At 37.6% G+C, this 11,844-nt stretch overlaps 1 protein-coding gene across 1 annotated transcript in view; it reads left to right on the forward strand.

Moving 5' to 3' along the window:
• Positions 1-11,631, forward strand: part of TAF4B (TATA-box binding protein associated factor 4b) — a 121,304-nt gene extending 109,673 nt beyond the window's left edge. Inside the window, exon 16 of the mRNA XM_053571933.1 lies at positions 9,767-11,631. Coding sequence (XP_053427908.1) covers positions 9,767-9,934 — 168 coding nt within the window. The 3' untranslated portion in view covers positions 9,935-11,631. The remainder of the gene's footprint in view (positions 1-9,766) is intronic.
• The last annotated feature ends 213 nt before the right edge of the window (positions 11,632-11,844 follow it).

Here is an 11,844-nt window from a genome sequence, read left to right on the forward strand (position 1 = left end):
CGCCCGGCTATTTTTTGGTTGCAGTTTGGCCGGGGCCGGGTTTGAACCCGCCACCCTCGGTATATGGGGCCGGTGCCCTACCGACTGAGCCACAGGTGCCACCCAGGTATACTTTCTAAAGATATTTAGTGTACATTATTGAGTTCCTATTAATACATTTTCCTCAAGAATTTCTATTACATAGAAGGAGAAGCACAGGTTGATTTAGAATTGTTTATTTGAACTTGATTGCTTTGACTTAGTGTATACCAAATTTGGGGGTTTTGTTGAGATAATTTACATACAATAAATCATTTTAAAATATAGGCAGTCCCCAAGTTACAGAAACTCAATTTATAGCATTCTGTACTTGCAAACAGGCTCCCAAGTCTTTCTATAAGGATAATTTATAATTAAATTAAAAATTTGGGACCTAGTTTCTTCTGCACATGTAAACAAGCCCTGACGGCATAAGCAGTTGGTTGGTGCCACATCTTTGCACCTGTGACTAGTCTTACAGCTGAGAGGATTGCTTATGCGCAGCATCACTTCTGTCTTAACTTTTTTATTCGATTTTGTGAGACTGTGTTCATCCTTATGACCATGCCTCCAAAGCAGAATTGTACTGCAAGTCCAGGTGAGCCTGCAGCAAAGAGAAAGATGATTACAAGTTGAAGCAGAAGTAGAAATAATTAAGTGTACAAAGAAGCCCCATCATTCGCTGGAAAAGCATTAGGCTTCAGTTTCTCAACAGTTGGGACAGTTATAAAATGAGAATAAGAGAACATGTGAAAGGCAGTGAGACAATGAAAGCATCAATTATTGCTAAGCAGCGTAGTGGATTAATTATTGAAATGGAAAGGTTATTATTAATTTGGATAGAAGATCAAAATAAGTGTTAACATTCCTCTTAGCCTAGCATTGATACAACATTAGGTGAATGTTAACCTTTAATATTCTTTTTTGAAATTTTTCCTATCTCCTGTTTAAATGTTTTGTATGAATTTGTTTTTATGTTCTGTTTGTATGAATTAAAAGAAAGAGCACAATATAGTTTCTGTAACTTATTACAGTGTAAGGGTAGTACTATAGTGTTGTTATGACATATGAACCATTATAGTATTCTTACTGTTGGCATGTATGTGTTGTTCACCAGTGATCTGAATTACATACAAATCCAACTATAAAATCAATCATTTTGCGTATATTTTCACAAGACTGCAGTCACCACCACCATCAAATATCAAATCCCAGAACATTTGCCTCACCCCACAAACAAATAACCTATAATTCTTTATCCATAAGCAGTCACTCCTCTCAGGTCCTGGGAACCACTAATCTACTTTCTGTCTTTAAGGATTTGCCTATTCTGGGCATTGATATAAATTCAGTCATGGCCTTGTGTGTCTGACTTCTTTCACTTAGGATGATGTTTCCATTGTCTATCTTATGTTGTGGGATGTATCAACGTTTCTTTTTTTTTTTTTTTTTTTTGCGGGGGGGGTATATATCAACATTTCATTCCTGGTTTGGGTTGAATAATATTCCACTGTATGACTATATATTTTGTTTATCCATTCATCAATTGCCAGACATTTGTTTTGGGGGTTTTTTGACTATGTTATGAACATTCATATATAAATTCTTAACGCGGACATGCATCTGTTGGGTATATCCCTAGGAGTGGAATGTCTGAGTCAAGTTGTCTGGTAACTCTGTGACTAATGTTTTGAGGAAGTGCCAAACTGGCCATAGCAATTACTTTTACTTCCCACCCACAATGCATGAGGCTTCCAATTTCCTCATATCCTTACCTCAGTGTCTGGTGTTTTTTTTTTTTTTAATCATAGCTATTCTGGTTAATACGAAGTAGTATCTCATTGTGGCTTCCCTAATGACATCAGCGTCTTTTCATATGCTTATTGGCCATTTGTCCATCTGTTTTATAGAAATAAGTCCAATTTATCTATTTTTTTCTTTGGTTGCTTGTTTTTGATTGTATTATCCAAGAAACCATTACTTAATTCCATGTCGCAAAGATTTATACCTACATTTTCTCTAAAAAGTTTATAGTTTAGCTCATATGTTTACCTCTTTAAGCCATTTTGAGTTCATTTTTATATATGATGCAAGTGCCCATAGTCATTTGTTTACATGTAGGTATCTAGTTGTCCTGGCATCATTTTTTTTTTTTTTTCTTTTTTTTGTAGAGACAGAGTCTCACTGTACCGCCCTCTGGTAGAGTGCTGTGGCGTCACACAGCTCACAGCAACCTCTAACTCTTGGGCTTACGCGATTCTCCTGCCTCAGCCTCCCAAGCAGCTGGGACCACAGGCGCCTGCCACAACGCCCGGCTATTTTTTTGTTGCAGTTTGGCTGGGGCTGGGTTTGAACCCACCACCCTCGGCATATGGGGCCGGCGCCCTACTCACTGAGCCACAGGCGCCGCCCTCTGGCATCATTTTTTTAAAACATTATTTTTTCCCCATTGAATGATCTCAATAGCTTTGTCAAAACTCAATTGAGAGTATATGTGTTTATTTCAGGTCTCTCAATTCTGTTCTTTTGATCTTATACCACATTGTCTTCATTACTGTGCCTTTGTATTAAGTTTTGAAATGGGGAGGTGTGAGTCTTTCAACTTAGTTCTGTGTTTTCAGGTTGTTTTGTCTATTAGGAGCCCTTTACATTTTCATGAATAATTTAGGATCAGCTTATCAATTTTAGCCAAAAAGGCAGCTGATATTTTGCTAGGAATCACATTGAATACAGTATACAGACATATTTGTAGTGTTGCCATCTCAACAGTATTAAATATTCCACTTAATGAACATTTATTTTTTTCATTGGTATTCTTCAATTTGTTTCAACGTGTTGTAGTTTTCAGTGTACAAGTCTTGCACTTCTTTTGTTAATTTCTACGTATTTTATTTTTTTTTTGATGCTGTTGTAAGTGGCATTGGTTTCTTAATTTCATTTTGGATTGTGCATTGCTAATCTATTTCATTTCTGGATACCTTGTTATTTAATTTTTTTGCCTAATTGTCCTAACTAGAACTTCCAATACAAGTTGAATGGAAATGGTGGAAGCAGACATCTTTTATTTCTGAATAGAGGGAGGAAAATTTCAGTCTTTTACCATTAATACGATGTTAGTTTATAGATACTCTCTATAAGGTTGAGTAGGTTTCTCCTGTATGTTCTTTTTATTGAAAAGGTGTTGGGTTTTTTCAAGTGCTTTTTCTTCTTCTATCGAGAAGCATACAACTAAAGCATATTACATTTATTGGTTTTCATGTGTTGAACCAACCTTACATTCTTGCGGTAACTCCTACTTGGTCATTGGTATATAACTTTTTTTTTCTTGAGACAGTCTTACTCTGTTGCCCTAAGTAGAGTGCCATGGTGTCATAGCTCACAGCAACCTCAAACTCTTGGACTCAAGTATGATTCAGCCTCCCACATAGCTGGGACCACAGGTGTGTGCCACCATGCTCAGCTAATTTTTAGTAGAGATAGGATCTCGCTCTTGCTCAGGCTAGTCTCAAACTCCTGAGGTCAACCAATGCACCCACCTCTTTCCAGAGTGCTAGGATTATAGGTGTGAGTGAGTAATCATGTAACTGTGCCCAGCAGTACGTGACTTTCTATATACTACTAGATTCTGTTTGGTAGAATATCATTGAGGGCTTTTGCATCTGTCTTCATTATTGGTCTGTAGGGGTGTGTGTGTGTGTGTTGTCTTTATCTGTTTGGGGTATCACGGTAATATTGTTCTGAGAGAGGGATTAAGTATTTCCTCCTTTCCTATTTTTTGAAAGAGTTTGTGAAGTACTGGTATTACTTCTTTAAATGTTCAGTAGACTTTATTAGTGAAACTATCTGATCCCAGGCTTTTCTTTGGAAAAACTTTATTGATTGTAATTCAGTCTCTTACATGTGGTCCTCCAAATCCCTACATATCCAAACTTGGATTCAGTCAAAAGTCTGCACACAAGGATCCAGAAGGTCAGAAGGAAAACAGTATTGTCAGACTTTTCATTATTTTAGAAAGATCATTCTCACTGCAATGTAAGCAATATTAACACTGGAAATAGGGAGGTTTCTTAGAAGATTGTTGAAATAATCTAGGCAGAATGTAATAGAAGTAAAAATGTAGAAAGAAGTAGATGATTTAGAAACTCTTAAGGAGGTAGAATTGATAGTGGCAGATGGACTATAGAGGAAGGAAGGATTGAGGATGACCTCCAGACTTGAGCATTGGAGGTGAATGATATTACATTCCTTGAAATAAGAAAGAGGAGGAAGGGAAGGAATAATGGTTTAAAACATGTTGGATTTGGGATACCTGTAACATATTCAATTGGAGGCTTCACTGGGAGAACAATGAGGTCTGGAATCTGAGAGTATGTTCTGTTGACATAAAGATGGGGCGGTCGTTAGCATGTGACAACCAGTATATTATCTATAAAGTTCTCACAATTACAAAACTAGAATTAGAGCTCAAAGGTGGTGATTCCATATCATATAGGTGTATTTCCTTCTGTAAAATACTGTTGAAATATAGATAGGAGTGACAAAATAGGGCAGAAGTTAACATGCAGGTCATCTGTATTCAGAAATACCTGGAAAGAAATGAGGCAAAGGTGATAAAGCTGGAGAGCTGTTGCTTCAGAAGTTCTGCCTGTTGACCAGCAGAGGGCAGTCAGCCTCGACGCTCAGTATTTCTCTGCCCTGTGTTCCCATTAACGCCTAGAAGCTCAGGTCTTTTGAATATGGATTTTCAGTGTTCTCGCTAAACTGAGTAAGGCATCTAAGAAACTTTTATTTATTCTTGCACCTGAAACTAGAAGATGTTCAGTTTTTGTTCTGGAGCCAGATCTTCATTCTGCCCCTTATTCTCCACATCTAGTCCTTATTTTCTCTTAAAGGTTAAAAGGCTTGAGTCATTCCTTAAGAACTGCAGTGATGACAAGCATTTGAGACTTAGTCTAAGTCAGATGGAGTCTGAGAAATACAGCAAATCTGCTTCTTACTTCGTCCCGGTATTAGAAATGTCTCTTTTTGTGCTTATTTCAGAGTCAAGGACATATTTGTGTTCTTACAATTCAGGGAATAGACTAAAGATCGATTTTTAGTTTTTAGAAACAGTATTGATAAGCTGTAAAGTAGCTAGCTCTTCCACTATTTGATTTGAGGAGTGTAAGGAAAAACCTGCTGTCCCTGGATATACCCTGCATCCACTCGCCACTATGTTTGAAATGCCCATGAGTCTACTTTTTAGCCTTAGCCAGTCAAAGCTCCCCTTAAATTCAGAAATTTCACTGGAAGGGACAAGATAAATGTGGCAATTGAATTATCTCTCTTAAATTGGCTAATCAGTGATTTAACAAGGACTTTTAGGACACAGGCAGGAATTTTAACAAGTTTTAACTAGGGGAATGAGAGAAAAGTTCCTGAGCTAGGATTACACTGTTTCCTGTTTATAAACCTTCAGTGCCTCCCAACTGACTAATGAATTCATTATGATAATAGAGCCAGCATTTATAGAGGGTATTCTATATGCAGACACTGTTTTCACTTAATCTTCAAAGCAACCTTCTGAGATAATTGCTATAGCCATCCCTAGTTTACAGATTAGGGAATTGAGGCCCAGAGAAGCTAAGTAATTTGTCTGAGATTGCTTGTGGAAGAGACAGCCATTGTTTACCACTGCGCAGTTCTCCTGTGTATCTTACGCTACCTAGCACAGTTCCTTGCCCATAGTTGGTGTCCAGTAACCCAATTTAAGGAAATGTGGAGAAAGAAGTAGAAAAGCTTTTAAAGATTACATTTCACAATACCTGCTCTATTACATTGAGGGGGTACACATTTGGATTACTGTTATTTCTGGTCACTTTATGTCATTCTAAAAATGAATGTGTTAATTTCTCTTAAATTGGTAACTCATGATACTCATTTTTTTTTCATGTTACAGCAAAAGATTTCCTCAAAAGTCTCATTATAAAAATAAAAACTTTGTTTAGTGATAAAATTTTTAACAAATTAATGAAGGCTAATTTAATCGATCTGGCACTCTTAGAGTATGTTAACATGTAAGTTTGATTAAGCTTCCTAAGGACCTCTGCTGTGTACTTGGTAAGTGACATGTTTCTTTCATCTTTTGTATACTCTGTTTTCATCCAGGTGAAGAATCTAGATTAAGGAACATATATCTTTATGCAGAAAGTCAAGTGGAAAACACTCTCTTATGTGATCTTATTGTCACAAGAGCCTTTCTTCTTTCTTCTTACAAACTCTGGACCTTAACTCCGTTAGTGTTGTTTGGCATTGACAGATGTGCAACCAGAGTCCGTTCTAGTCAAGTTTAGGGGAAGGAACTTGATGAAATGGAGGAAAATTAAACCTGATGGTGAAAATGCAGGTTTGGTTTTTCTGACTATAAGTTATCAGTGTACTCTCCATTGCTCTTGATATGGATAATTGAGAGGTAACTGATTATTCTGGCCAGGTCATTGTGAGATGACAAATTAGCATTGTGGTCTTTGCCAAATCATTAGCACAGGAAAGCAAAAAAAGCCTTTATATTTCATATACAGGTTCAAAAAAGATTAACTTTCTAAATCAGTCACTATTTGGGAGCGGAGAATGCTATCACCTTCGTGAAGTTGTGAATTATGAAAGACATTTCTGTTGGGTTACTGACTGTCCCTTGGGGTTTGTTTCATTTATAACATTGCCTTAGGCCTTCTGCTGCATCCTGTTGGAATGACCTCCTTTTCAACCCTGTGCTGGCAGCTATAATACGCTCTTTCCTTTGGATCCTTCAGGCTTGTCACATGACAAACACGAACTGTGACCCCTTTGTTCCTTACCCAGATGATTAAGTCTTTTTATTTTTTCTGTTTAGCAATTTAGCCTTATTTTCTCCCTCCAGCCCCTTGCTTCCATTTTAATTTTCTACTGAGACAAGGTTTTTCATAGCAGTCTAATTTTTTTACTGAAGTATAACATCAATATGGAAAGTACACAAGATTACAAGCTCACTGAATTTTCACAGCATGAGCACACTTATGTAGACAGTACTTGATTCAAGAAGAGGACATCTCCCGAACTCCAGGAAACCTTGATCCCCTTCTGATTACCTCTCATCTCCCCCAAGGGAACTCATTGTCCTGACTTTCTAACTTTGCCTGTTTTGAGACTAGGTAGAGGTGGAATTATATAGTATGTATTTCTTTTTCGTTCAGCATTTTTGTGATATTCTCCCATGTCATTTACACAGTTGTTAACTGCTGTGTTGAATTTCATGATATGAATAAACCACTATTCTACTTTTAGTGGGCATTGGGATTGTTTCTATTTTAGGGCCATTGTGAATAATAGTGATAAACATTCTGGATATTTACATAGCTATGGACTTGACAAAACATAGTATTCACCTACCTAGTCATTTAGTTTAAAAGTTCTTGTAAAACACTGAACTACTGATTTGAGGCAAACTCTAGAGAAGATACATATATAGATTCAGCTTTAGCTTCATACATCTAATTTATGACTAAAGAAATTCCGTTTAGTTAAATGTACTATAGTTTTAAAGAGATAGTTCCTTTAAACTATTTATTTATTTTGTTAAATAAATAACAAAATTGCTGATCACTGCCAATTATACATTTTACTTTCTTCTTCTTCTTTTTTATTTATTTATTTTTTTGTAGAGACAGAGTCTCACTTTATTGCCCTTGGTGGAGTGTTGTGGCATCACACAGCTCACAGCAACCTCCAACTTTTGGGCTTAAGCAATTCTCTTTCCTCAGGCTCTGGAGTAGCTGGGACTACAGGCGCCCGCCACAACGCCCGGCTATTTTTTGGTTTTGCAGTTCAGCTGGGGCCGGGTTTGAACCCACCACCCTCGGTATATGGGGCCGGTGCCTTACCGATTGAGCCACAGGCGCCGCCCCTTTATATCTTATTTATTTATTTATTTATTTATTTATTTGGAGAGAGAGAGTATCACTTTGCTGCCCTCATTAGAGTGCTGTGGCATCATAGCTCATAGCAACCTCTAACTCTTGGGCTCAAATGATTCTCTTGCCTCAGTGTCTCAAGTAGCTGGGACTACAGGCGCCCAGCACAATGCTGGGCTATTTTTAGAGACAGGGTCTCACTGTTTCTCAGGCTGGTCTTGAATCCATAAGTTCAGGCAATCCACCCACCTCGGCCTCCCAGAGTTCTAGGATTACAGGTGTGAGCCACTGTGCCCAGCCTTTTACTTTCTTCTTAATGTGTACTTTTTATTCAGTTTTCCACAAACCTGAATTGTTAAACTCATACTGCAAAAATCTTAGGGAGATACTTGAATGGTAATAATTTATAATAGTCATGATTGTATCTTAATTAAACCACCTCTGCTAGCAGAGAAAAGTAACATTCCAGTGCTTTACTGCCATGCTTAGTCGAAGTTCCAGGGGCTAACACTAGTATAGATTGCATTCATTACCAAAAACCATGTAGAAGTAGTAAGAGATCGGCTCATTTGTAACATGGATACTCGTGAACAAGTTTAACTAAATGAGTATAAAAATGTGATTATATTTTTCAAAAACTGGACGGTATCTTGTAAGACAATTTTATTTGACTATTGGATAAAGTGCTCCCCAAGTCATCCTGTGAATATAAATGGAATTAAGTTGACTGGGTTTTTCATGTTGGGGGGTTTTTTGAGACAGAGTCTCACTCTGTTGCCCAGGCTTGAGTGCCCTGGCATCACCTTAGCTTACAGCAACCTCAAACTCCTGTGTTTCAGACAGTCCTCCTGCTTCAGCCTCCCAAGTAGCTGGGACTACAAGCATATGCTACAACGCCCAGCTGATTTTTCTCTTTTTAGTAGAGATGGGTCTTCTGATGCTCAGGCTGGTCAGGAACTGCTGAGCTCAAATAATCCTCCCTCCTCAGTCTTTCAGAGTGCGAGGATTACAGGTGTGAGCCACTGTGCACAGCCAAATTGATTGTTTTTGATTTGACCATTTTGGAGACTTTAATGGATTCTGCTCCCTTCCTTTAAAACAACCAAAAAAGTGAAGGGATCCTTAAGATTTGATGGTCAGAAAAGGACAGTAAGAGAACCAGATTTATTTAATATTTAATATTAAAGCCCAAGAGTTTGAGGTTGCTATGAGCTATGAAACCACGGCACTCTACCAAGGGTGACAAAATGAGACCCTTAAAAAAAAAAAGTGTTTAACATAGTTTTTAACATTTTACAAGTTCTCAAGTAGCTTTTCTGGACAACACGAAACCACTGAAGATTTTGGAACCATCATATGTTTGGATCTTAACCATGCAAGGCTTTTATGGTTTTTATTATTGACATACAGAAGACTGCACAAACTTAAAGTGTACAGTTTGATAGATTTTTATATATACATACAGCTTTGAAATCATCACCACAATCAAAATAATAAACATGTCTGTCACTCCCAAAAGTTTTGTACAAGACTTAAAGAAGAAAGTCTCACTGCAATATGCAGGAAAGAATGGAGAAATCAGTTCAGAGGCTATTGCCTGGTCCACATAACAGGGAAAGAAAGAATGAGGTCGCAAGAAGAGTACAGTGGCCACTCGAGACTGGGCTGCTGGAAAACAGGGCTGAGTCTTCATCATTACATTCCCCCCAGTGTCCAGACCTTGACCAGAGGACAGTGAGCTCTGACGTGCTAGAATTGGCAGGCTTTCCTTTTATGAAAGATTTGTTATTCTAATCTGTTTCTCCTTTTATTTGGCTTAGGGATTAAAAGACAACCTTCTTGCTTCTGGAACATCCAGCCTGACCACTCCCAAACAAGTGCTTCGTCCAAGAATCACAAGAATCTGCCTCAGAGACTTGATATTCTGTATGGAACAGGAAAGGGAGATGAAGTATTCTCGAGCGCTATACCTTGCCCTTCTGAAGTGACTGTTCCACTGTCCATCCAGATCCTTGCTGTTTACTGCCAAAGAAGACAATAGGGAGCATTGTTGCACTGTCCTGACATTTCAATTTCTGGAAAATAATCACCAATGTTGAAGACCATTGTTTACAGTCATAAACTTTTATTTAGTCTTACCTATCCATCCCACAGAGTTCTTACAGGCTAGAATTCATCATTGTTTTCTGAAAATCGGTTATGAAATACAGTTTGCATAGAAGTAGGCATCTACCTACCTGTTCATTTAATTACAGCAAGTTTAAGGCCCTGTTGTTACCACCTGCTTCATTTGCCAAATTGTAACAGGTAAGGTGTCTTTCTCTAATACAGCCTACTTTGAGATGCAGGAGGAAGGAAGAGTTGCTGCAAAATATAAGAAAATAGAATTCATCTTATACTGCCAGTTTCTGGGCTGGAATCAGAAGTTGCTTAGCTATCTGTGACAGTCACCTTCTGCAGTTGAAGTGACAGGCCACAGAGTAGGGCCTGTGCTGACTAGTCAGCTGAATGCCAATGCTGAGAAAAATGGGAATAGATTGTACCTGGGGTTGCTAATTCTCTGGCTTATATCACCAAGTGATGGAACATCTATGTCAGGGAAACCTTATGGTTGAAGCTGCTGATATACCTCTTTGGGAAAATGGAAAAGGTAGAAAGGATTGGAAGGAATGATGAGGTGTTGCATTCAAACCGATGAGGAGAAATGAGAATGGAGTCATAAAACAGGAAATATGCTTCTTGTGGTCAGCAGAGCAGAGGTGGGATCAGAACTCCAGAGTGACTGGTACACATTTCGTTGATGGGGGGAATAATCACAGCCCAACCAAAAAGGAAAATGTACCAGACAGACTATTGCTGTATTGCCCAGGCTGTCTACTTGAACTCTTGGTCTCAAGCAATCTCTCAAGTAGCTTGGACTATAGGCGTGGGTCCAAACATCTTCAAATTATAGTATTTCAAAAGGAAGAAGTTACTCTTTATTTTTGTTTTAAATCCCAACAAGGATTGTTTTTGTAGTTCTCATATCTTTTAGTTACCATAAGTTTTAAGCATCTTGGTGCATTTAAAAATCCTAATCGATGATTAAAATTTTAACAACAGGACTCCATTTTGGATTCTGTACTTAAGAGGTCACATCAGTATCTTACCCTTGGGGATCTTGGCTTTAAATATGAGAAGCATGTTATATATATTCATCTGTGGATGAAGCTGATAGGCAAGCAAACCCTCTTTTAAAAAAATTTCCACCTGTGTGGAATAAACTTGCTAAAAAAATAAGTTAGAGTAACATGCAGAAAAAATAATTAAACCCTTCAAAAGGGTTTTAAAAAGTGGGAAATACTGTGCTTTTTAGAAAAAGAATTCAGAGGAGGGAAAAAATCACCCCAAGTATGTTATTCTTCATCCTGTACTTCTCATTGGGACTGTTAAGGCCATGTTACATACCATAGTAAATTTTAAATGGGCCGCATATTTTGTTTTCAGCAAGTTACTATGTAAAATGCTATAAATTATGTCTGTGTTAAGAGTACTTTAAGAAAAGATCTATATCCAAAATCGTTTTTGTATATTTAAATGCTTAGCTTTATTTTTTTGTTAAGTGCAGCATATTCTCATATTTGCATATAATCATATTGATCATATGTTTAAAATTATTTCAAATACTTCATTAAAATTATTTTATTACAAGAATAACTTTGCTCAGTCCCTGACTTTGAAAACCATTGTCATTAGCAGTTAGTCTCCAAAGTGCTCAGATTTTCTGGGAAGTAAATCTTTCTTGATTCTGATTGTTAGTGACTTTGGAGTGTAGGCATTTGTGTTCCAGAAACTCACTTCAGATCCATGTCTCTATATGTCTTTCTTTCAAATAGTTGTAAGTTCGCATGCTGTTTGA

Source organism: Nycticebus coucang, chromosome 19, assembly GCF_027406575.1.
Source record: "Nycticebus coucang isolate mNycCou1 chromosome 19, mNycCou1.pri, whole genome shotgun sequence".
In the NCBI taxonomy this organism is placed as follows: domain Eukaryota; kingdom Metazoa; phylum Chordata; class Mammalia; order Primates; family Lorisidae; genus Nycticebus; species Nycticebus coucang.